The following is a 26,848-nucleotide window of genomic DNA, read 5'->3' as shown; positions in this document are numbered from 1 at the left end:
AGGAGAGGAGGATGTCACACGCGGCCAATGGGAAGTGGCGCTGCGTTGTGACGTAGGCCCGCGCAGCGCACCAGCGTAGCGTGCCCGGACATGCCAGCGCGGGAAGAAGCCGACGGTTGACTGGTCCAGACCAAGAGGCGCCCTGGCAGCCATCTTGGCGGATGCCGGTGCTTATGCACGCCCAGGCTACGCTGGTGGCGCACGTGCGGCAGCTGGGGAATGAGGCGCCAGGTAGGAGGGCGCTCTCGATTCCCACAGCTTCTCAATCATATCTACTTTTCCACTTATTTTTCCTTGGACCACCTTGGGTTCCACAGATGCCTCAACATAAGCCAATGTATTGTTCTTTCCAAGTTGGCCATTTTATTTTAGAACTGACGTGCCGGACACAGGCAAACAAAAATTTTAGAAGATAGTACGTGTTTTTAAAATTTTTACGAAAATAACTTATGCCTTTTTTAGCAAAAAAAAATCTCCAAAATATTACAATATACAAACTTTTAACTACTGGCTGAGCAGTCAAAAAACAATGATAATATTAGAAACTGTCCTACAATTAAAAGCACAATGCTCGAAAAACACAACAAAGCAAATATGGGGAAAATGCGTGAAATGGTGGATTCATAGGAATTTTTTTTCCGTACCTAGTTTCCCATCTTTTTGTGAAGTTCAAATGGCGCTCACGTGCACACAATATTTTTGTGGCTCAAAATATTTTGTGGAATTACTTTGGAACGAATGCCCATGTGCGTCGTGTAATTTTCTCAGAATCTTTTATAAAAATTGAATCCTGGCGAGCGCTTCAGCTGGTACAGTTAGCGCGGAATGACCATTCTTTCTTTCTCGCTGTCCATCTACGTAAAAGTTTGTTAACTTGAGCTCGAAGAGGTCTAAAATATTGTTTGAATTTTGGGAGTTGGAATTTGCAGGCAGGTTCTAGAATGGATGTACAATGCACCACACAGTACGGGCGGGAGTTAAAAAAGCTGCCTCTGGACTCGTTATCGTAAATTAGGCCTTACTGAACATCTGTGACAGGTGATTTCATAAATTAAATTATGGAGCTTCAACAGTGAACAGAATTGATCAGTCAGTGACATGCTATAAACAAATACCAACATGCATTCATGTGAGCAGTGATCTTAATGTGAAAATATATGACACCATTGAGGCTCCAAAACATGTTTATTTACATGGAAGAGAACAAATGAAAATTAACTGCTTGCGTTTCTTCTATGGTGTCTCCATGAGCATCGTTTGCTGCTTACCGAAGAGCTCCAACACAACATCCGAATTTTTATCTGCCAAGAAATTCTGCTGTTTCGTTGTTTTGCATGTATAATAAATTTGGTTTGGTTTCACAACACAACATTTGGTTTGGTTTCACAACAAGTTACTCTAGGCTGTTGTACTGACATGTTCAAATTGTTGGGAGTTTCCCCCCTTAGAATTACACAGGGCTGTGCTGTCACCACGCCGTCAATTCAAATTTACAGAGTTCAAGTAACAAGCTTTTACTGTGTACATTTTTTCTCTCTTTTTTACTCTTTCTTTTTTCAGTTTCTTTTCTTTCTCCTTATTACTCTTTCTTTACTATGCACTACTCGCTAGCCTCCCCCTTTCTCTCTTCGTCACCTTCACATTGCTTATCCTCACCATAGTTTCCCTTTACCCCTTCTTATTCTACTATACTGAACAATGCTATGTTATGCTTTATTAGCGTACCTTGATAACGGAGTAGTTACGATGCTTGCCTTCATATCGAAGGTATGTGGGTTTGAATCCGGCATCGTCAAAGATGTTTTTTTTTTCCCAAGAATTTTCTTTCTCTCTTTCTTCCTTTTTCTGTAAACATTCTCTCACCAATGAAAGCTATTGTAGGCCACGCTCTATAAATCGGCGCACATGTTCTGGGAGTGAAGCAGAAGAGGATGCAAAGAGTGTGCGCCTGTTCATAATGATTATTTCTGTTCAGCCGTCATGGAAGAGTGCTCAGCTTAAAGAGCTCTACTGTTGGAAACAAAGGAGTAGGTTGATATGAATTCTACTAGGCGTACATTAAAGAGGCACTGACACAAAGTTTTGCCGCTGAGATCATTGGTCGGCAAACTCACCCATGAGGTGACTCAATCAGACTCGCTTAGACTCAGACCAAGTGGTGAGTTTGTATGTCTGTGAGCCCAGGTGAGTATTATATTGGTGAGTTTGAGACCGAGTGAGTCCAATTGAGAAAAGTTTTCGGGAGACTGAGTCCAAGTGAGCCTCAAGCTCATCATATATTTTTTGAGTTAGTCTGAGTGAGCTCGACATTTTTGCTGACCTATGGGACTCCTATGTTCTCAACTTCACCATTACCATCAACGTTATGTTGGCTCACATTTATATTCACATTTACTCACACATACTCCAATGCACTAGCATTCATATGCCTGGTCAACATCGTAGTATTAATGTTCAGAGGTGTGACTCGAGAGGGAAGCAGGGGGAACTTGCTTTAATACCCCTTTCCCATAAACACTTTTATGGGAAGCACTTGATAAAAATAAGTTGTGTGTGTCATATCTTTCAGTAAAATGTGTTTAATGGATTGCAAACCCCAAGAACTTATATTTGAAGGTACGATATCAAATACAACTAGTAGAGCCTCAATTGGTATTAAAGAGCAATGACATCATAGAGCAGCTAATACTACGCTAACGAACTTGTGCGTCAACTCGCCCAGACTCGGATTGACCTGTGAGTCTTCAGTCTGAGCGAGTCCTGGTGAGAAATATTTTGGTGCACTTCAGTCCGAGTGAGTCCGGTTGAGAAACACAATTTAGTGGCTCTGAGTTCGAGGGAGTTTGGTTGAAAATTTCGGTGTGTCTTAGTTCAAGTCAGCCCTAAGTGTGTAATACATATTGTGTCAGTGAGCTACACATTTTTGTGCTGACCTACTGGGCTGGAAAACGCGTGGCATCTTCTCTGTGTGTGGCGGCCTCAGGCTGAGTAAACTCAGTAATGAAGGAGAACGAGAATTCTTCATGAGTGTCAGTGATGAACAAGCTAAGAGCAGCAGCAATAAATATTGAAATCAACTTTCATTGCCTCTGCAAGGAAGTGCCGATAAAAATAACAAATTCCGCGTGCCTCTATTGTGAACGCGTGGCGAAACCGAAACCACGAAAGGGGATTACCCATTGACATTGGCACAAATCGTTCGACTAGTCTTGGGCAGTAACTAGTTACTAGTAACCCGTTACTGGTAACTAGTAACCTTTTTCAGTATTTTGTAACTAACTAGTTACTTTTAATTTAGAGTAACTTGTAACTGTAACACTGTTAGTTTTTTACTGAGTAACTGTAACAAAAAATACAGCTGCAGTTACTTCTGTTTATGTCAAATATCATCCAACAGCCACACTCGTTAAAGCCCGACATTACGTGCTTTTCATTTTTTTAACTTTCTTCTTTACAATATCCTCTCCATCTTTCGGCTTTCCACGGCTCCCATCGCCGTTTAAGAGGACAAGTCGCTAAGAGGAATATCTTCCCTGCAGAAGACCGAGTCCGGAGTTTACTTGTATACTACATATCTAAAGCTAAACATATTTGACAAAGACCTGTCTGGCTGGTTTGAAGCGAAGCGTGTCTGGAGGGTATGTTTATTCGTAAAACTATGTGTCGTAAATCAATAATGTTGCCACTGAATACATTGCCAAGTTCACGTGCCCCCCCCCCCCCCCAGCTTTTCTTTTTTTGAGGGGGGGGGGGTGTCGATGTGGGTGGTGGAAAGGGGAATGTATATATCCTTTTTGTCACTTGAGCTTCTATTCCTTTTCTTGGTATGCCGGTGGAGCATTCTTCCGTCTGAGGCTCCCAGCAAGTCGCGTTTGACAGGTGGCTAGAAAAAAGCAGCATAACACTGCTGAGAGCCTGAAGCATTTAAAACGGGTTTGTAACTGATTGTGAAAGCTCTACTTCAAGTTAACACAACAATTATTAACAAAATGATTGACGTTTCGCCTCCTCTGCAGGTGGTATTCTCAGTAGATGCTGGCAAAGAAATTAAAAATAAGCAGAGGTCGATCAGTTTATTGGTCACACAATACTTGCAAACGTTCAGTATGGGGTCACGAGTCGCTGTTGCAGGCTGGTGTGTCGTAGCGAATGAACCATGTTTCCATAAGCCTCCCCCCTCACTTAGTGTAGGTCAAAACTATGGCCCTGTGCAGCATCGTTCTAGTGTTTCACCACATGCAACTTTCACTACCTGCATGCCTTCCTACGTCTTTATTAACTAAAATGTATCATTCCTTATGTAATCAATTTTTACACAGTAACGGAAAAATAATGGCGTTACTTTTTCACTGTAACTGTAACAAGTTACTTATAGAAAATGGGTAGCTGTAACTAACAGGGTTATCTTTTTGGCTTCAGTAGGTAACTGTGACTGTAACATTGTTACTTTTTACTGGTAACATGCCCATGACTGCGTTCGACATGCTGAGGCTTGAAATCAGTTTTGTATACAGTCGAACCCCTTTATAAGAGACAATGATGCAAGAGACACTTGGGGTGTAAGAGACACCTATGTGGCTATGCGGAAATAAGCGTTGTTCAGAAAGTGCGAACATGGTAGCCTGCTTATGAGAGACGCTTCATGTAAGGGAGCAGAAGTGCTTCTATGTGCATGTTTCTTATAAAGGGGTTCTACTGTATCTCCGCTGGAAGGTCGCTCAATCATTTTTATGCTTTTTCAAAAGTCCTAAAAGGTAGCAACAGCTCCCAGTGAGGGTTCGTCATTACAAAGCAAAATGTCAAGCAGAAGGTTGCAAACTGAGCCATACGGCAAACACACTGCAGGGACAGGAAATCGCTGCTGTAAATGTACAGCAGAAAAACTCAAAAGGGTTAATATGTGGCACCACATCCCCAGAATGAGCTCCATCATTTGCTGCATATTTTTTTAGCCCACGACTTTGTTAATATGTGGCACCACATCCCCAGAATCAGCTCCATCATTTACTGCATATTTTTTAGCCCACGACTTTCTGTGGCTTTTTGCTGCATTGTACGATATTGCGAAATCCAATCCCGGTCGCCGTGGCTTCATTTCTAATAGGGCATTATGTACTTTGATTTAGGTAAACCATGCACTTAAATCGTATTCGTGATTTGACTGGCTTTCGTCTGTAACATAATTCAAGAAATTAATTGAGTGAGATGACTTAAGCAGGATTTTAGTGAGTGCCAGTGACCCCAGCAAAGCTCAATATTGGCGATATTAGCTCTAAGTGAACGCACCTGAGCAACGTTTTGGTGACAGTGGGTGAGCTCGGTTCAGTTGAATTTCGCGGTGAGTTGGAGTGACTGAGCCGGAAGCAAATATATTTTTGCGAGCAAGCCTTAGGGAGTTCCGTTTATTTTGGTGAGTGCACACGTCACCAAGATAAACACACGTCACCAAGGTATTTACTCGATTCTACCGCGCCCTAGATTGTAACGCGCACTTGGTTTTCATGACTAAAAAAAAAGCAAGACATCGATTGCAACGCGCACCCATTTTTCTCGTTGGCCCGCACGATCACGCCACTCGGAAAAACGACTCCTTTCGGAAGCGTCTTCCGTTTAAATATGACGTACGGGGGAAGCTTCTGCCTATTTGACGTGCAACAGAGCATTGCCGTCACTCTTGTTTTACCGTGGCCCGATGTCAGCATGTGAACTTGCTTCGCCCCCTTCTTCTTGACGGTTGTGTTGCCAGGCATGTCGAAGTAAAGAGGCGTCTGATCGGCATTCCCGATTTACCCAAGCAGGTAGCCGTTGTTGTGCCACAAGTTTAGGACGAACCTCTGAAAACTGTGAAGCTTTTCTTCGTACTCCTCCGGCAAGTTTTGGTGCATACCCGTTCGCTTTCGGAGGGAAAATCCTGTCCTCTTCATAAAGTTAGTTAGCCAGCACCTGCTCGCTTTGAACTGGCTTCGCGTTAGCCCTTTTTCTAAAGCTAACTGCATAGCCCGCACTGCATAGCCCGCACTTAGAGCAGTTCTGTCGTCACGGGCTGCTGTGCCGCTCGCTGCTCAAGCACATACTCGGCGAGCAGCTCTTCAATTTGCGGAAACCGACCCTGCTGTGGTCCACTGAAGCCTTTGCGTGAATCTTTGACAATCTTCTGCTTTTGTTTCCGCCACTCCCACACGCACGCTTCGGAAATTCCGAACGACCGCGATGCGGCCCGATTTCCGTCTGTTTCGGCACACGCAATGACTTTTCTTTTAAAAGCGGCATCGTGGAGCATGCGTCGTGTTTTTTGGAGTCTGCCCTTCCATGCCGTCGATGTTAATGGACTACAAGATGACTAACTCCTCAGCACACGTAGAAGTGCCGCACATGGGAAACACATAGGCAGAAATGGCCGACGCGCCATGCCAAAGCACGTAGGGGGCGGCCATTTTGGAAATGCCGATGGCAATAGAATGACCGTATTCATTTTTTTTTCGCACTCGATTTTAACGCACATGCGATTTATGAACTCGGTTAACCGGAAAAACGGTGCGCGTTAGATTCGAGTAATTACGGTATTCTTAACTGAACAATATGCTGCATTTATCATGAGTTACGGTAATGTTTTTATGAAGTGCAGTGACCACCTCGTCAAGAGGTGGTATTGCCATTGACATCTTCAAGTCAGGGTCAATTGTTAAGTGGACGAATATGCTAAAATATGGGAGCAAGGGTGTTCCAGAAGTGCACTTTTCATAGAATACCTGGCTTGCAGACTTATTTGGTCTATTTGTAATTCTTTCACTTGACAAGCTCATACTACTGAGTGTTGCTTTCTAAATGTATATTGGGTGGAAAGTGACTTTCATGTAACAATTATCAAACTAGCTTGGGATGCGAGAAATTGATAGGTGGTGGGTAAAAAATGTGAGAGTTCTGGATTACTAAGATTTAGTCTTATAATGAAATTGAAGCTATTGCTGGTAAGATTTGTTGAGCTAATGTTTGCTATACTGTCTACTTGCAAAGGTTACCTTTGTCCTGTTTCTTTAGTTTTCTTGTGTTTCCTGTTACTGGATTTTGATTTCTATCATTACAAGTTATTTTTCTGTATTGGAAATGGCATACTACTGTGCAGTTCTTCTTTTCTGGTGAGTTATACTTTCTAGGCATTTACGATGTTCAAAAACGGGTTTCTGAATGTAATGAATCGTGGACGTTCAAAACTGTAAGATGCCAGACGATCATATGTGATGAGTAGACTTCGATTTTCTGAAGTCCTTACAAAGCAGCTAAGCACATGTCCAGAATTTCAAAGCCAGAGAACATGAAGCAGTAAATGTTTTGAAACCTTTGCATTATATGAAACAGCTGCTTGCTTTCATTATTTGTAAAGCTTTAAGGGCAAATATTTGTTTTATCAGTTCATGTGCACAAGTACTGCGTCATGTTTAACTGATCATTCAGCATAGTACCTGCACCTGTGAACAAAATTAATTGATTTGCTTCTCATTATTCAAGCAGCTTTTGACTACTGAATCAGCTGCACAAGAAACGCAGCACTCGCTGTAACAAGAGTTCTTTATTGCAGATGCATCAGCGGCTTCTACACCTAAAGTGTACGAAACGACCGTCACCCAGCATGCAAAGCCACGGTGGCAGCCATGAGTGCCCTCATTGCCAGAAGCAGTTCCGGTTCACCAGTGGCCTGCAAGCACACGTAGTCTACAGGCACGAGTATGCTGACTCTTCCAGTGAGAACAAGCTGCCTTGCCCCATTTGTGGAAAGATGTGCAGCTCGCAGGGCGCCATGTCAGTGCACTTGCGTATCCATCTCAACGAGCAGCCGTATGTGTGTGCGTTCTGTGACCAGAGGTTCACTAACTTTGCGGCAGCCAAGGCGCACAGCGCTCGCCACTTGACCACGCCGAACTTTCAGTGCGACAGATGCAGCAAGCAGTTCCTGCAGCGTAAAAAACTTAATGAACACGTCCATGCGGCACACTCTGTGCAACACGAAACAGAACTGTCCGTCGGTTCGAATTCTGGCCAGCCGGAAGTGATAGAAGGGGAAGCAGTGGTAGAGGCATACAGTCATTCTGTTGACACCGCTCATAACTCAATGCCAGTGCTACATTTGTGAAATGTTGTGACATGAATATCTGTGTGGAAGCCTTGCTCAGCAGACTTCACAAGGAGACACAGCCTTTGTAATGTTGTGACGCGTCACTCGGCAGAGCTGCGCAAATGAACAACTCGCGTCCCAAACAACAACTGACTTTTATTATCACCCTTCCTCTCGAAGATAACTTTCTCGTGCGGGCGCATGCGCTCTCTGCACCGCACACAGAAGCACCGCTTTGCGTCGCCACAGTACTCCCCCCCTAGTGAGTGCGCGCACAACGGCCGCACTCGGACGACCCACTGCGGTTCATAAGTTAATGCGCACCGGAGGTCTCGTACACCGTCCACTCCGCGTAAACCGTTTGAGGACTTGTTGGGGCTGCGCTATGTGGTCTGCCGGGGGTGCCTGCGAAGATGGAGCTCGAGGTGGTGCAGGTGCTTCGCTGTCGGAGTCCACGTGTGCTGATTTTATGCGGTCTAGAGAAACCACGTCGTGACGACCACTTCTGTCGATTGTAATGTGCTTGTCTGCCTGTCGCAGCACCTTGATTGATTTGTGGGGTTTAACGTCCCAAAACCACCATATGATTATGAGAGACGCCGTAGTGGAGGGCTCCGGAAATTTCGACCACCTGGGGTTCTTTAACGTGCACCCAAATCTGAGTACACGGGCCTACAACATTTCTGCCTCCATCGGAAATGCAGCCGCCACAGCCGGGATTTGATCCCGCGACTGTCGCAGCACCTTGAAAGGCCCGTCGTACGGGGGCCGAAGTGGAGGCTGTACAGCGTCGTGCCTCACAAACACGTGACAGCAGGAGGAGAGTTCGCAATCCACGTACACTGGCCGGGCTGCGGGCGGACGCGGAGGAACAGCGTGTAGCTTGCTGATGATGTCTCGCAGTCGCACGGCGTAGTCCGCGTTCGCGTACACGTTTTCGTCCTTACTGGTAGTGAAAAACTCCCCCGGGAGGCGAAGCGTTGTTCCGTACACCAGTTCAGTGGAGCAGCATCCAATATCTGCTTTCAGAGCCGTCCTAACGCCCAACAGAACAAACGGCAGTGCCTCTACCCAACTGTGACTCGCAGTAGCCGTCAGGCTCGTCTTCAGATGGCGATGGAACCTTTCCACTATACCGTTGCTAATCGGATGGTAGGCAGTTGTTCTGATGCGGTGAATACCCAAGAGCCGGGTGACGCTTGCGAACAGGGCGGACTCAAACTGTGTTTAGGGTGGCTTGAAGGGGAGGTGTGATGACCGGGCGGCAAAAGTTGGCTGTCGTTCGCGTGAATGCCGTAGAGCGGCGCTGTCGTCGGGGGCGCCGTCAGCGAACGTAGCCGTTCTCCGTTCTCGGCAGGGAGAACGGTTCAGTGGAAATGCGTCACCAAACTATATAAAACTTTAGCTGACAATGCAGTTCTTTAGTCAGCGCACAGCTTGTATTGCGCTATCGTTATCATGCGGTTTTGAAATACGGGTACAGAGCAGTTTTGTTCCCGCCGAAAGCAAGCAGGCCTCTTGGAAAGCGATATTGAAGCACTACTACTGGGAGAGCGGGGCTTAGTTATGCTCCAGTGCGCTCTGATCATTTTATTCGTGTGTCTCATTACGTGCGAAAGCAGATAACTTCATTTAGGCCAACCAAATCAGGATTAAGCCATGGCATGTATGGTAATACAACGTTCGGTAGTCTTTTCAGGCTCAATTCATAAAACAAATAAATGCTACATGTTACTAGATAAACTTTACTGTGTACAACAGAATGCAGTTGATCATTTCCACGGCTTGTCTCACATCACGCAAGGCTTTATTTTTTTTACTTTTTTGTCATTCATTTCTTGGTTGAGGCCCCTCAAGAGAAAATGGATCCTGGTAAGGCTGAAAAACCTGACCACTTACCTTATGAGCTCCTGACAGTGATCGACGCAACCAATTTGTGGCACATTTGTGCTCACTTTGCCAAGTATGCTCAAAGCAGCTTTGGAATGTAGGTTCGTTCTGCTAAACTCGCGAGTTAGCCTGCTTTCAAGACATTCGATCAAATGATAGAGTGACACCGCCGGGTACAGAAACCCACCCAAGTCCCATTCCTTGGAGGCATCTGCTGGTACTTCTCCTGAAACACTGTCCTTCGGCACAAAGCAGGCATCCCTGCATGCTGTACAATTAGTCGACAGGATGCGCTTCCTGGCCACGTATCCAGCAATGTAGTACACCAAGCGAGGGTTGCTTCTTTTTTCCACATAGTCTGCATGGTCCACAGCAACTTCAACAGCATCCATGGTGACTACATCATCGTGCTTTTCATTTTCCACCAGTGCCTCTTCCGCAGAAAGAAGGGAATCCAGAAGTCCCGGAGACAGGCTTCCACCTCTAGGGCTCTTCGCAACGCTGTAAAAGCTCAAGCACCTGTAAGTGTCGAAATTATAGGAAGAAATTCAGTCAAAACAGTCAAATTTACAATCAAATATACAAAAGTATACCTGATGATAACGATGAATTGAGCAGAGGTCGGGTGATCATTTGCACCGCTTGCCTGCCGCACTATCCCAAATGAGCGTTCAAGGCAGTCCTGGCTCAGATGCGACGTCATCAGGTACTTGTAGCCGACGGTTTCGGTCAAGTACTTCAGAAGGGCCTTTGTGGAATGAATCGTAACACGTAGACCTTCCGATGTACTTCTGCTGAGGAAGCCAACACCCTTTGCAAAGGCCTCCCATTTGTCCAGGAAGTCCAGCATTGCATCTAGTGCAGCTTCTTTCGCACTGCTTGGCCTATAACAGTAGAAGGTAGCGCACATAAATTCATGTGCCTGTGATAAAGAACCCAGGGGACAGCATCGTACATACCTTAGTGCCTCAGCTGGAAACCTTGACGTCATTGTTTCAATGAGCTTCATCATCATACAAACAAAGGTCCTCGTATGCTCCAAGTTGGGATACAGATATTCAATCTCCTCCTTGTAGAAGTCCATGGCATGTGTTACAAGCTGCCACTCTAGCGTCGCCAGCGCGAAGTCGGCGACGGGAATGACAGCAGGTTGGTTCGTTCCGTACGCAAGCAGAGACAGTGAAGAGATCAGAGACGTGAGAAAACAAAACAACTTTACTCTAGTGATATTGCAGCACACGGGATCTAATACAACACTTCAATCCAACTAACAAAATACATTGACACTTGATACAACTAAAGAAATATATAACAGAAGCAGTAAATCAGCTTACGAGAGAGAACTATTACAAACTACACAAACTAACACGAATAGAACGACGGAGGAGAAAGTTCGAAGATATAAACAGGTGAAGGCATACGTGTGATGACCGGCAGCGTTGTGTCCCCGACGATCGGATGCGAGAAGTCGAAGAGAGTTCTGGCACGACTGCGATGTCGGCGGTGTTGCAACGCTGGTGGCTCCGGGAGGCTAGTGCTTGCAGGTGACTTCGAGCAGGTTGAGCTAACTCGAGGCGAAGTCCCGATGTCTACGTTGCAGACGTTAATATCGCGTCACAACTAGACGAACGGCTAAGTTTAGGTGGCCAGCCGATACAGAGCCACACTAAAAACTTCTAGAAGAGATGCTTGATGATCTGCTTCTAGACCATCTTGGTCAGCGACTAGTCTGCCTAGCAGGGCAAATAGCTGCGCTTAAATCCCCCTCGTGTCTCCTCGCTCTCTTCCTTGTGCACAAGAGACCTCTACCTGGGTCCAATCATGCGCGTTTAATTGGGGGGAAACTCCGCCCCAAAAATATTTTGACCCCACCCCTTTTTAATAGGGAGAGGGCCCGCAACTAGCGAGAGTGACAACCTGTCGGGTTGTTGTTATACGGCTTGGCCATCAGAGCGTTTCCCACGCTTTTCTCCGTGGGAACGGTCAACCACTTAGCTCTCAGCCGGGCGTCTTGTAGTCTAATCCTTGTACGGGGTATACCGCGGCCTTCTACGACCTTGCAGACGTCGCCACGGTTACAAAAGGATTAACTGTCGGCGGCGACGTTCTAAGGAGAGCACCCCCATTTTGCACTTATCGGTTCCCTTTCATGTGCCGCCGTTTCTCACGGTCAGTCGGGGAGTACGGCGCCCGTTAATTGCCGTGACGCGGTGTCGCCGAAAATAGCCGTCCGTGACATTGCCCCCCACTTTCAGAATGTTATTCATAACATTTGTTCGCACGGAGGGGAATTTTTCCGACAACAAGGAACAAAACACCACCAACAAGGGAGGCATGAGGACTGTCCCTCTCATACACAACATAACTAGGCAGAGTGCATCAAAGTAACAATAAAAGAAAAAAACAAACAATTGTTAGAGTACTAGCTTCAGTTACACGCAACAATACCAAGGCGCAATACAAACAAGAAGAGGAAATAGCCGTGTACGGCAGCCATCAATACAGCATACACTGCACGAATGTACACTACGAAACAAAACGGAACAGGTGCGCTCCTCTACTGTAGTGCAATCCTTCAATGTGCATTACAGCAAGTAAAAACAACCAATACACCAAGCAAAAAGAAAACTCGAAATACACTTCTTATACAATGAAATACGTGCATACAAACAGAAAACAACCGACGGAAGGGAAAAAAACAACAATATGCTTATAGACCTCAATTCTAAATGCGCGCAACGACAACTGTACTGGGTCACGCCAATCTTAATCAATTTACGAAATCATTCGGTTTATGCTAACATCTTCCTCCTTAAATGCCAATTCACGCCATATCCACATGACAGTGAAGGCATGCGACATAACACTAAACCTATGAACACTAGAAAAATAACACATTTTCTTGGTTTTTACCTTTATGCAAGTTTTCGCACAATGATTAAATTACTTCGATGCTATTTTTCAGCCTTTGGTTCGGCGATTTCCCTTTTAAAAAAAATTACACCGCATCACGTAACTTCCAAAATTTACAAGACTTGAATACACATCTTGGCGTACAACTGAGTAACAATATTTAACACGCCTGTGCAAAAGTTACTAGAACTGACCGTTCCCCCTTTCTCAACTAGATTCTTTTGAATCGCACACGATGAGGCCGCGGTCCCGGCGGTTTTGCATCAGGCCTGAGGCTACTAAACACACGAACGTTAGGCTGTGTTTTACCGTCACGCCTCATTCTGCACTTCGGCCGGCTTTCTTCGGTAATGTGAAAGGGGTACGAGAAGCAGGGGGGAAGCCTGTGCCATTTTTCTTTTGTGTTCTCCCCTATGCGGTATTTAGCCACTCTGCCCTTTCGACTCTGACCCTTCGGCAAAGGCCGCCTTCCCGAAGTTGTCGAACTGAACCGCACGCTGCGTTGGGGTGGCGTACCTCGTTTCCTCCCTCTACACCTGGCTCGCCGCTTGTGCTTCCCTGAACGCCACCATTGACGTTCCTTGAAACGGACTAATGGCCTACCCTCTCGTCTTTCTTGCGACTGAGTGGGGCCTGACCTAGGCTTGCGCAGCGCAGTGCGCTTCCGCTTCTTTCGTTTCCGGCGATGTTTGCTTGCCCCTTTTCTCTCGATGCCATCATCAAGTCGTGTCGGGAACTGAGAAGTCGGGAAGCTCGTTGGAGCTTGTGTTACATTTTGCCCCACGCTCAAACATTTTGAACTCGGTGTCATGACGGACTGCCGGGCCAAATTATCTTTGTTAACGCTGATAGAATCATTAACTGGGCCCTCTGCGGTGGCATCGCTGCACTCCTGAACTGTCGCGTTCTCGCTGTGTTTAGCCACTGTGCTAACCCTATCTGCATGTGACGATCTCGAGACGTCCTCTCGAGGCATGAGGATGGTTTCCAGCTTCTTACTGAGTCCATTAGGGCTGCTGGCACACACCTCATCCTCGCAAGGACCGTCTTTTGATACTGTCTCTACCTCAAGACCGGCCAAGGCCTCGTTCTCTACATCATTTACATTGATGCATTCGAGAATATGCGGGCCCTCTTCTAGCGCGGTTTCTGGTTCTGGAGTTTCCTGCCACACTTTAACGTCCAGTGCTTTCCGACGCCCCTCCCTTTCAGACTGTGGTCTTTCTGTTTCGCGCTTTCTTTCAGACTCTTGTCTGAGCTGCTCTTCCTTTGTCCAGACAGAAGTTCCAAACATCCAGAACCTATCTGCCTTAACTACCTCGTTCGCGTTCTGCTGACTGAGTCGCGCAACAGCTTCATTTGCCTCGCAAGGCAGAACCGTGAGTAGCCCTTGACAACATGTGTCTCGCTCAAATGACAGTTTCTCGCCGGCATCGCCGTGCTCACTGCTGGATCGGCTAACCCTGCTACCCTCACTGAGGCGAATCTTTAATTGCAGTAACTGCACTTCCCGTTCTCCGGCTTCCCTTGCCGCTTCTCGTTCTTTCGCCCTTTCTTGGCGCTCTCTCTCCCTTTCTTCCCTTGCCGCTTCTCGTTCTTTCGCCCTTTCTTGGCGCTCTCTCTCCCTTTTTTCCCTTGCCGCTTCTCGTTCTTTCGCCCTTTCTTCGCGTTCTCTCTCCCTTTCTTTTTCCCTTTTTTCCCGGGCCCGTGCCTGCTCTTCTCTGGCTAACGCCAGCGCCTGTTCCTGCTGCTCCTTAACACATTGTCTCAGTTCGGCGCCCTCGAGGCCTAACTGTTTACCGTGCGCGATCCACTTATCAAAATCCATACACTCCATGCTGCAGCTGTCACTATAATGCCACTATAAAAATAGCGCCAACATATGCAGGATGCAACCGCTTCAACTGTGTGGCTCTATCACCACGCTATCCGCACGGTTCTCGTTCACCCCTCACTGTCTTACTCTTGTACGAAACGTCCTGTCTCACAAACGCCAGTTTTGTTACAAGCTGCCACTCTAGCGTCGCCAGCGCGAAGTCGGCGACGGGAATGACAGCAGGTTGGTTCGTTCCGTACGCAAGCAGAGACAGTGAAGAGATCAGAGACGTGAGAAAACAAAACAACTTTACTCTAGTGATATTGCAGCACACGGGATCTAATACAACACTTCAATCCAACTAACAAAATACATCGACACTTGATACAACTAAAGAAATATATAACAGAAGCAGTAAATCAGCTTACGAGAGAGAACTATTACAAACTACACAAACTAACACGAATAGAAGGATGGAGGAGAAAGTTCGAAGATATAAACAGGTGAAGGCATACGTGTGATGACCGGCAGCGTTGTGTCCCCGACGATCGGATGCGAGAAGTCGAAGAGAGTTCTGGCACGACTGCGATGTCGGCGGTGTTGCAACGCTGGTGGCTCCGGAAGGCTAGTGCTTGCAGGTGACTTCGAGCAGGTTGAGCTAACTCGAGGCGAAGTCCCGATGTCTACGTTGCAGACGTTAATATCGCGTCACAACTAGACGAACGGCTAAGTTTAGGTGGCCAGCCGATACAGAGCCACACTAAAAACTTCTAGAAGAGATGCTTGATGATCTGCTTCTAGACCATCTTGGTCAGCGACTAGTCTGCCTAGCAGGGCAAATAGCTGCGCTTAAATCCCCCTCGTGTCTCCTCGCTCTCTTCCTTGGGCACAAGAGACCTCTACCTGGGTCCAATCATGCGCGTTTAATTGGGGGGAAACTCCGCCCCAAAAATATTTTGACCCCACCCCTTTTTAATAGGGAGAGGGCCCGCAACTAGCGAGAGTGACAACCTGTCGGGTTGTTGTCATACGGCTTGGCCACCAGAGCGTTTCCCACGCTTTTCTCCGTGGGAACGGTCAACCACTTAGCTCTCAGCCGGGCGTCTTGTAGTCTAATCCTTGTACGGGGTATACCGCGGCCTTCTACGACCTTGCAGACGTCGCCACGGTTACAAAAGGATTAACTGTCGGCGGCGACGTTCTAAGGAGAGCACCCCCATTTTGCACTTATCGGTTCCCTTTCATGTGCCGCCGTTTCTCACGGTCAGTCGGGGAGTACGGCGCCCGTTAATTGCCGTGACGCGGTGTCGCCGAAAATAGCCGTCCGTGACAGCATGCAATACATAAACACTGGAGACGTAAAATGCCAAATTCACCCTCATCTTCTCAAACCCATTCGGGTATATATGGGACCGCGTCAGTTTTGGTGCGACTCTCAGGGCAACTGTGCTGCTGTCAATCTTCCAGGTAGTTGCTACATGAACCCAGTGGACCTGCATCATAGTGGATAATTTTTACGTGAACTTGACGCCACCAGTGTAAAAAGATTATTTTCATTCATACCCGGCTTATATGCGTATTGAAGCCACATTTCATCATGGCGTTCCGCACGCACTTTGCGAGATGTGGAAAATCCGATAGAAAGTGCAGAAATCTGTCCTTGTCACACGGGTGCACCACCTTACACCGCACGCCTTTACAGCTTCCGTAAATGCCCATGTTGTGCCACATTGCACGATTTCAAGCTGCTCCATCACAGCAGATGTAATCGGTGTGAAGTCCAGCCTGCTCGCAAAGAATTGTGGCCTCCAAAATGATCTTGGTCAGCACTGCAGCCTTCACATTCCCTTTCGATGCAAACACACCTGTAGAAAGCATGACGAAAGTAACAATTAATAAAGAGAATGACAGAATTGATGAGTGCTAGTTACCTATAATCTGGGTCCATTTTCCAACAAATGGTTGAAACATTACTACAAGGCCATGGTCGGCCTTTGTGTGCTTGTCCTTCTTCTCAGTAAACTGCCCTAAATCGACAAAGCCTTCGATGTCCATCGATGACTTCAGGTCAAGATGCGTGGAAAGCTTCATCTCGTCCACCACCAAGCCACCATGTCGTTGCATGTTGTCAAGTTCTTTCACCTTTTCCTTTATGCAGTCAAGGAGCTTGCGGTTGAAACCATATGATGGTTTGAATGCCTGAAAGTGTAAAAGAGAACTTTAGTAGCTTATGCATTAAATTAAGACCGAAATGACACGAACCTTTATACATTTCTGCAGGCAAGCACGGCCAGGCAGTGTTAGGATTTGGTGCCACCTTAAGTGCTCGTATAAACGAGGACTCTTCATTCGAAGAATAATGCACTCAAGAAGCCATTCCTTACAGTATTTGAACCCACGGAGGGACCGTCGTTTGGCGGCTTGAAAGCAGGTTCGCACAGCATTCTGCTGTTTCTTGGGAAGCTCACAGATCTAGAAAAGGAAGAAATTCCATTTGGCAGAGTGTCGCGTATAGATAAGCAAGCAGAAAGAACAGGCAGTACCTTTTTTTCAAGGACAGATGCCTCTATTGCGGAATTTTTTTCTTTGAGCCTTTCGAGGTTGCTGCACAGGACCTGTACCTTCTTGCTTCTGCGTCTCAAAGTACGCACAGCATGTTGGAGTCTCTTTTTTAAAGTGTTCAGTACCGGCCGTCGTGCTTTATTCTTTAGTCGTAGACAGCGCATCAATGCAATTCTCCTGACTGTTTTGCAAGCAGAGCATTGTTGGAAAGAATGGGTGGATAGCTCTGAAAAAAAAACATTACACACCATTACAATTACTCGCTACCCTATAGTGCCCATAAAATGATTCTTTAACCCAATATAATTAATAGCATACCCAGTGAAACAGATCCATTGCAGGCATTGGCATACAGACTTCCCCCTGTCGATTTCGTCACATTAGACAGGTCCACCTGATGGAACTCTTGCATCCTGCCAACACCACAACAAACTGCAAGATTTGCTCTGTAGAAAAGAGCTTCCTGGGCCTCTTCCTCCGACCGAATGTCGCGTTGACAATGCAAGAAGCTCGAGAGGAAGATGCTGCACTTCACAGACATGTTCTCTTCCTGCAATTCGAACAAAGCAATTTTGCGAAAAACAGGTGGAATATCGCTGGTCACATATTCGGCTGTTTGATAGGAAACTGCACGTTTGTTCCTGAATGTTTGCGTACACCAGTGTTCTGATGGGTGTCTCAAGTTAAAAATGAAGTGCTTGGCAAGTCCATCTGTAGTAGTTTCCTCCAGATCCGCTGTTGTTGCATCTTTTCGCAAAGATGCTTCCGAGTCTGTGCACGCTTTCTTCGAAGGTACATAATTCTGTGAACTGCTAGCCACCATGGAATTGCTTCCTTGCCTCTTTCTTTCCTTTGGTAACGTTTTAGAAATGTACTTGGGCAAGTTTGGAAACAGCGTCGGTACTGCATCGTCTCTTAGTAGCGGAACGTCGCGCGGTATTGAGACTTCAACGCCGTTTACAATGTGCCGGAACTCCCTTTGGATGAACCTGCCGAGAAACATAAAAGGTGGTATGAATGAGCGCTTCGAAGGACTGCCACCGTCAGAATGCTACATGTGCAGTAAGCAGCGATGCTACTTCTGTTGTAAAGCATTGCTTGTAGTTGTACTACTTGTTTTGAAAGCGGTATAACGTACGCCAGCATGCTATCTATTACACTTACCTTTCGTCAAAATGCTTTGCGCAAACAGCGGAATTCTCTTGAAGCGGTTTGTCAGCCCTAGGAATGGCGCGTGCCCACTTCAAGAACAGTTCTTGGCAAGTCGGAGCACGGAAAAGGGACACTTTTTCCGAACAAGATCTGTAGCCGGAATCGCACCCTGGCACGAAGCACCAACGCTGAGTTTTTTTCTTTGAGGTAGACGGCATCTTTGCCAGCACACAGCACTCGTGAATCAACAGCACACGCCAACAGTTCGCAGCGAAATACACAACGACAAACTGCCGCCCAGGCCTATCTCCGCGGAAACGCTGGCACGCTGGCGGCGCCTCAGACGGTAGCGCTATGTTGTGCCCTAGCGGCAATCACTCGAAAGAGGACCACCCTCTCCTATGGCTGGCTGCCGCGCTAAGCACACCTCCCCCTTCTAGCCACCCTACCGTGTTCCGCGATCCGTAGTCACGGTTGCCGGCACTTCGAAGCGGGCCACCCAGTGGAAGATAAATGCGCGGCCGACGGTATCAGCAGTCATGTCTGGAATGGGCACGGCCTCCGGCCATCGCGTGAAGCGATCGATGTAGGTTAGCAAGTAGCTTTGCCCCTGGCACAACGGCAGTGGCCCCACAATGTCAGCATGCACATGGGCAAATCGACAGTCCGGCAGAGGGAAGGATCTCAAGGGGGTCACAGTATGTCGCTGAACTTTGGAGCGCTGGCATGCGATGCACTCTCGTGTCCAGTATCGGACACCCCGGTTTATTCCTGGCCACACGAACCTCGCTTTGCATAGCCGTTGCGTGGCTCGAATCCCGGGATGCGCCAGGCTGTGCAGCAAGTCAAAAATGCTGCGACGGAGGTTCGAGGGGACGAACGGTCAGGCCTTGCCTGTAGACATGTCGCAGCATACGGATCCTGTGGGTTCTGCCAACCATTGCAGCTTCAAGGTGCTGGTTGAAGAAGTCAGTAGACGCTTCAATTCTCCATCACTGCGTTGAGCCGTCGTAAGTGTGGTGAAGTCTACGCCGCTCGGCAGGCTGATGGCATTCACTAGACCGTGCGAAAGAGCGTCGGCAGCAGCATTATCCGTGCCACTAACATGGCGTATATGTGTCGTGAATTCTGCGATGTACGACATTTGGCGGAGCTCCCGTGCCACGTGCGCACCAGAATCGGAGTTCGCGCGCAATGCGTAGGTGAGTGGCTTGTGATCCGTGAGCACAAAAAATTCTTCTCCTTCCACATAATGTCGGAAATGCTGGATAGCCGCGTATATGGCCAGGAGTTCTCTACCGAAGGTGCTGTACCTTCGTTCGGACGGGCTCAGTTTTCTGGAGAAGAAGGAAATTGGTCGCCACACTCCGCTCACCCTCTGCTGCAACACGGCTCCAATCGCTGCATCGGAGGCGTCCACCATGACGCACTGAGGAACACCCAGCTGCGGGTACGTGAGCATGGTAGCATTTGCGAGAGCTTCCTTTATCATCCGGAATGCTTGTGTGGATTGGTCGTTCCACTGAATGGCAGTTGCCTTAGATCCAGATGCCACATGTAGGCTGTGGAGTGGGTGAAGGATGTTGGCGCATTTCGGGATGAACCTGTGGTAGAAATTCACGAGTTCCAGGAACTCTCGAAGCTGGCGGAGGTTTTTCGGCTGTGGAAACTGCCGTACTGCTTCCACCTTGTCCTTCTGGGGCTGTACTCCGGCACTTGAAATGCTGTGGCCCAAAAATGATAGTGTTGGTACCCCAAACGCGCACTTTGCCGTATTGATAACGATGCCGTTCTCTGTCAGTCGCTGAAGTACGTAGCGCAGATGCCGCTCGTGCTCTTCAGGAGTGCTGCTAGCAATCAGAAGATCATCGAGGTATACCTTGCAAAAGTCGAGGCCACGGACAATGCCATCTATAAACCGTTGAAAAGTTTGGCCGGCGTTGCGTAAGCCGAAAGGCATGCGTAGGAACTCGAACATTCCGAACGGCGTTGTTATTGCGGTCTTGGAAATATCCTCCGGTGCTACGGGTATCTGATGATATGCTCGCACTAGATCTATTTTAGAGAAAATGGTAGCACCATGCAGGAAGGAGGTCATGTCATGAATGTGCGGGACTGGGTAACGGTCTGGCACGGTTACCCGGTTCAGCGCTCGATAGTCCCCGCAAGGGCGCCAATCGCCGTCTGTTGATTTTGAGACCATGTGAAGAGGTGACGCATATGGGCTGGATGAAGGACGTACTATGCTGAGTTCCATCATGTGGGCAAACGCCTGTCGAGCCAACCGTAGCTTTTCGGGTGACGGGCGCCGTGGTCGCACATAGACCGGTGGGCCTGTGGTTTCGATGTGATGCAGGACGCCGTGCTTTACTTCTAGAAATGCCTGTGGCTGTCGTGTCAGCTCTGGGAACTCTTGTAGTATTGCGGTGAAGTACGCTTCTCCAGCCGGACTGAGCAAGGCCGGGCTGATAGGGGGGTGCCAACACGGCGTGCCTTGTACCGCTCCCCGAGAAACAGGATCTTGAAGCCGTTTGTTGCGGACGTCGATCAACAGACCGAATAACTGGAGAAAGTCTGCGCCTAGTATGGCGAACTTGACATCAGCAGCTATGAACACCCAGCTAAACGTTCTGCCGAAACCGAAGTTCAGCGACAGTGAACGATGGCCATATGTTGTTATCACCGTGTTATTGACAGCTTGCAAGGGCGATGTACTAGGTTTCTTTCTTTCAGCTTGTGACGCCGGTATAACGCTCACCTCGGCGCCTGTGTCCACTAAGAAACGTACTCCGTTGTTGCGATCGGTAATAAAAAATACTGAGGGACGACTTGGAGGCAACGTAGTAGCACTGGTCGCCCTCAGTGCCTGCCGTGGCTGTTTCCCGAGTGCGCGCACGGTGGGACACTTTTACGCGCACTACTTCCGCACCTCCGATGATACCAGCAGATATGCTCGTGCTGCTCTTGCGATAGCGGCGTGTTAGACTCAGTTATCGTTTGCGCCCTCCTGCTAGCGTGCAAAGCTGATACTGTTTCGGCAAGTCGAGCAATCTCCTCACGCATCTCTTGAGAAGTTAGTTTAGAGGCTGTTGCGCTTGCACGGCAGCCATGGGTGTGGGAGGTGTCATTGCTACCAGTTTATCAGCAAGTTCGGCGGCTGCGGTTAAATCCTTGTGCTCTGAGGCCGCGATGACCATACGGACGCCTGCAGGCAACCTTTGCAAAAAAAGTTCTCGGAGCAATACTCCATCTATCGTGTTTGATGTTCTGCCAAGCAACTGTTGCATGTGCCGCAAAAGCTTACTAGGAGTACGGTCACCGAGTTCCGTGCCGCGAAGCAATTGCTGCAGTCGTTGTGGTTCGGAGGGCGTAACTCGGCGAATAAGGGTTTCTTTTAGCGTTGCATATGCGTTTTCGACAGGTGGTGCGAGCAACAGATCCCTGATTTCACTGGCTATGGCGGGCGGCAGACTGCTGACTACGTAGTGGTATTTCGTAAGGTCTGCGGTGATTCGTCTGGCTGCGAACTGAGATTCCACTTGTATGAACCAAAGTGCGGGGTTCGCAGTCCAATAAGGGGGCAGCTTACCGTCGACTGAGGAGACTGTCGGAGGGGCGTCGATCGTGGACGTTGAATCCATATTGCGGCTGGTTCGACACTCCGGTCGCTGTGTCTGTATTCCACGTCCGGGTCACCAATGTTGTGACGCGTCGCTCGGCAGAGCTGCGCAAGTGAACAACTCACGTCCCAAACAACTGACTTTTATTATCACCCTTCCTCTCGAAGATAACTTTCTCGTGCGGGTGCATGCGCTCTCTGCATCGCACACAGAAGCACCGCTTTGCGTCGCCACAGTAATGAAGGCACTGCTATATGGTTTTCTAGTCAAAAGCAGATGAATGTGTACGAAAGCTCATTCTTACGGTAGTTTGGAAGTACAGTAGACTCGCGATAATTCAAGCTCTGGTAATTCATACTTTCGATTAATTCAAACAAAATTCAATTTTTTAGTTGGCTGTCTATTCTTTCAGTGTATTTAAAAAGCCACTTAAAGGGCCGCTCACCAGGTTTGACAATTTTGAGCTGACAAGCGCATTGCTTTGACGAAGCGTTCATGATCACGTCTATCGAAATTTGAATTGCTACGCGCTGCAGAAATGGGTCAAATTTCAACATGGACGCTGCTCCACCTCCTTTTTGCCAACACGCGCCCAGGGAATGAGGGCATGACGTGCGCGTGTGAATGGCCCTACGTACACGTCAATGCAGTGACATTGGTCCTCTACGTAGACGACTCTCCTCTGACGTTGCAAACAGTGGCACGTGACACGGCGAAAATGATTTAACACGGCATGCGTAGTTTATGTAATTTGTTGCTTGAAGAGATTAATAAAGCTCTAGAGAAATAATAAGATTCAATAAGGGAATGTGAGCATCTTTTTCAATTTTTCTCCCAAGAATAACAACGAGATGCGGGGCTAATGTGCCGGCGTTTCGCATGCGTTTGTGTACCCGCGGTCAGCGCATCGAGCAGACGACCGCCGTGAAACGCTCCTACGCCTTCGTGCACTCACTGTGCTCATCCATTCTACCGCGTCTAAGCCAGCGTTTCCAAACCATCCGGCAGAAACAGGCAGAAGCCCACAAAATAACACTGGTCAACAAAGCAACGCCACTCGCATGCTCGGGGGTTGGACTTGTTTGGGCACGTCATGCGCACGTGACCTCTTGGTCGGATGCTGAAAAGGGTGGGGAAGAAATTTAGCTTGCAAAGGCTACGCAGAGGAGCAGCAAGGATTTCGAGCTCGCGTCCTCTCATCCTCATTTCGCTCCGCTTTGAAAAACCCGTTTTCTCCGCTTGTGATGAACCGATTCAAAAAATTTTGTGGCCAAATGCTCCTTATCCGACACCCAACAACTTCCACTGTCTAACTAAAATTTAGTATGGGGCCTGGTGAGTAGCCCTTTAAGTCAAACTCCATCATTCAGTTAATTCATACTTTTGGCAGGTTCGTACCAGAAAACATCATCTGCCTTCCCGTTACTATTTGAAAACTTGTGTGCCTATATATTTCTGACAGTCTAAAATTGAAAAGTAAGCACCTGAGGCCTTCAAGAAAGAAGGTTTTGCAAGTTAACAAATGTTTGCAACGAAGCACACGCATTGTAAACCGTGATGCTTCTCAACTGGTATAGAAAGCTTTGTGCTGAAGGCACATACTGATAGCAATGAAGCAGGTCTGATCAGCAGTAAATGGCCAGTAAACTTGTGGACAGTGCACCTCTGCTTTCTGTTCACTGTGTGGAATTAGGGCTTAAAAACGCTTATCAATGCCTAAGCGTAATGCGTGCTGTCACCTCACCCAGTCATCTATCCGAGAACTTCTGATGATTCAAGCTTCTTGGTAATTCAAACAGAATTCAGAGGTCCCTTCAAGAAATAACAAGAGTCGACTGTATCTCAAAGCTTTTTGAGCCAGACTAACGAGCAGTCTGCGATGCCATCCTTAAAATTAGCCTGAATGACTTACGTGTGCAGCTTTTTCCACTGCTCCTCAAGCGTATGAGCTGCCTGCTTCAGTTCAGTAAGTCGTGCTCGGTAGCCGTTGCTGTGCTCGAGATAATCTGCACATGAGCATGCACATCTCAACGTTTGTATGAAACTGAACACATTGTTATGTGGCGATGGTAACTGATTTTGTTTTGCAGAGTGTGCACTTGGTCTGATATCACTGTCTCACTGCGCCACAGGTCAATGGAAACATGCAAGAGGACTGATGATGCATTCAGTTTTTCATGTCACTAAGTATTAAGAAAGTGCGTCAGTTTTCGCTGATTTGAAACACTGTCAACAGCCTATAAAATGACCATGTAATGGAGATAATTCATAGAATAAGTCTTCACGTGTATATCTAGCCCATTCGCTGTATTTCTGGTTGTGCTGTAGCTTTTGAAATGGCAGTAATGCAAAGAATGCTATCTCGAATACTCATTAAGCATGCACCATTTGTTCAATAGGACCGTGTGTGTATTAGCATTACATACATGCTTCTTTTGAACGAAATTCGGTGCTTATCAATGCCACCAGACATGAAAAGCAGTTTTGCTTGTCTGTTAGCCTATGAATGCCATATTCAGACACTCTTGGACTCTGTATTTTCTGCCAGGTGTCCCCCTCCCCGAAAAGCAGAGAGGGTGGCTCGCATGCTGTACACGGCTAGGCACTGTGCTTTGCCCCCAAGAAATAGAAGACACCCATTATCTGGTCCAGCCAATACATACAGAGAATGGCTCCGAGTTTTTCAGAGCAACTCTGTTTACTATGAAGATGGTAATTTTATGTGGGTTCGGTACCATATTGGGGACCTTCCTGTCTGTAGACTGAGACTGTCTCTAGGTGAGGGACCAGTTGTACTTGAGGGCATTTGAAACTAATTCGGCATATATGCTGATGAAGCGATTTAAATGCCTGAAAGGCTTCGGAACATCAAAAATATTATTTTTTTAGCTTGGTACTAAATGAGAAAACCCTCTTGTTGCCTGATATATCAACATGCAAGTCAATTATTGATCTCCACAAATATACCTCTAAATTAGAAGGAAAGTTCTACTAAAAAATAATCCTTTTTACTGGCCCTTTCAAATCCACACCATCATTCATGTTGTGTGATAATATAAACTTGTGATGTTTGGCTGTTCATAAGATGGTTATGAAACAAGGTTCATAACAAGGTTATGAAAGCAAGCAGTATAGAAGAGCGGGGTTGGGGGGCGATATAAGGTTGAGCTGCTGTTTTACAACAAAATGGTCTGATTTTAGCGAGTTGTATTGTGAAAACAAGTGCAAGTGCTTAAGGTTTAAAAGCCAGTGTAAATATGTAAGGTATCACAAAATGAAAAGTACAGCAGGATGACTTGCTGTTAGTGCATTGCTCACACAGTAGAACTGTAACTTCTGGTGTGTTAGTAATTATGAAAGGACCTTAAAAGTCAGGACTTTCCAAAAGATTTATTGCCCTTGTTGCTATGGTCATGCATACTCATAAAAACAGTGTTTCAAAGTCTGTTCAGTGAGTAAAAGCTACATATTATCAGTTTTGGCTGCACTCTTTTCTCCCGTTTTTTTTTTTCTAGCAATAGAAGTGCTATTCCAAATTCTAAGGGGAAAGGTAGAGTTTCTAATCACTGGTCAGATATTTATTCTTTCATATCTTTCTTTTTAACCACTTGTTCAAAATGATTTTGTTCAAATGTCAAGCTGAGCATTTTTTTTTTGCGTCTTGTGAAGACTTGTGCACGGGTAGCAGCAGGTGGTGCTATCTTTTTATGGTGCAATCTGAAAAAAAAAAAAAAAAAAACTTCAGTGACTTGGTAATTCATGTTGTGTTATGTTTTGACCATTATTTGTGCTTTTTACTCCTGTGATGTCATTCCTGCATTGTCGTACAGTTGAAGCCCACAATAATAAAATTGCCAAGGAAGCCATTCTTGTTTGTTCTTGAAAGTTTGGTTACCAAAGTAGAGAAATGCCCACACCAATCACATGGCACAGCCAAATTTATTTAAAGAAGTGGCTGACCTTGCTTAATTGTTTCACGTTGCATTGAAGGAACTTGAGAGCTATCAAAAGTATTAAGAACTGTGCACAAGCTTACCTATCTTTTTAATGGAAGGCAGCATCTTTCCGAAAAACTAAACAATACGGCACTAAGCAAAGTATAGAACACCTCAGTGTGCATGCAAAGAAATAGGCGGCAGCTGGTTAGGTAGCCTGCAAAATGTCTGTTTACACAATGTCACTTTCGTAGGTGTTGTCCCCTTTACCATAATGTGTTGATGTAGTTGCGAACATGGCAGAAGTGTTAGCAAAAATCTGTTCCCAGCACACACACAAAAAAGAGGTATTGTTGCTATCACTAGCATCTTACCAAATGTAAACAGCAAGGTTCCTTTTGGCGTTGCATAAGTGGTTGCCAGACTGGAAGGGTGGTTGTTGCCAGGCTGCTGCTAAATTTGGCAGAAAAGTTTTCTCTTGTAGTTGTGGCTTATCCGTAAGAATTTGGTGCTATCCGCGGTGCATTTCTTGACTGAAAATTTTTTTCCTGTAGTTGTGGCTTCTCCGTAAAAATTCGGTGCTATCCGCGGTGCATTTTTTGGCTTAAAATTTTTCTCCTGTAGTTGTGGCTTCTCCCTAAGAATTCGGTGCTATCCGCGGTGCATTTCTTGGTTGAAAATTTTTCTTCTGTAGTTGTGGCTTCTCCGTAAGTGTTTGGTGCTATCCACGGTGCATTTCGCGAGTGCATGAGCGACGCTGGCCGTTTTAATTAACGGAATGAACCGAGCCTAGCAGAAGTCGAGCGTGGTGCTGCCGTGCAATTAAGAGGCCGTTTTAATTCCGTTTTAA

General features: G+C 46.8%; 2 protein-coding genes across 2 annotated transcripts in view; one reads left to right on the top strand and one right to left on the bottom strand.

Moving 5' to 3' along the window:
* The window catches only part of LOC119186202 (uncharacterized), a 67,928-nt gene extending 41,999 nt beyond the window's left edge, over positions 1-25,929 (top strand). Inside the window, exon 4 of the mRNA XM_075879686.1 lies at positions 7,577-25,929. Coding sequence (XP_075735801.1) covers positions 7,577-8,128 — 552 coding nt within the window. The 3' untranslated portion in view covers positions 8,129-25,929. The remainder of the gene's footprint in view (positions 1-7,576) is intronic.
* Positions 17,584-18,661, bottom strand: LOC142775331 (uncharacterized). Its single transcript, XM_075876681.1, has 3 exons — positions 18,456-18,661; positions 18,112-18,280; positions 17,584-17,841 (listed from the first exon to the last, which is right to left on the bottom strand). Exons 1-3 carry the CDS (start codon positions 18,659-18,661, stop codon positions 17,584-17,586), a joined length of 633 nt encoding a protein of 210 aa, XP_075732796.1.
* Positions 25,930-26,848: the final 919 nt, after the last annotated feature.

Source organism: Rhipicephalus microplus, chromosome X (genome assembly GCF_043290135.1).
Source record: "Rhipicephalus microplus isolate Deutch F79 chromosome X, USDA_Rmic, whole genome shotgun sequence".
NCBI classification, from domain to species: domain Eukaryota; kingdom Metazoa; phylum Arthropoda; class Arachnida; order Ixodida; family Ixodidae; genus Rhipicephalus; species Rhipicephalus microplus.
Note: the sequence above shows the minus strand (reverse complement) of the source record. Positions and strands in the feature narration are given on the sequence as shown.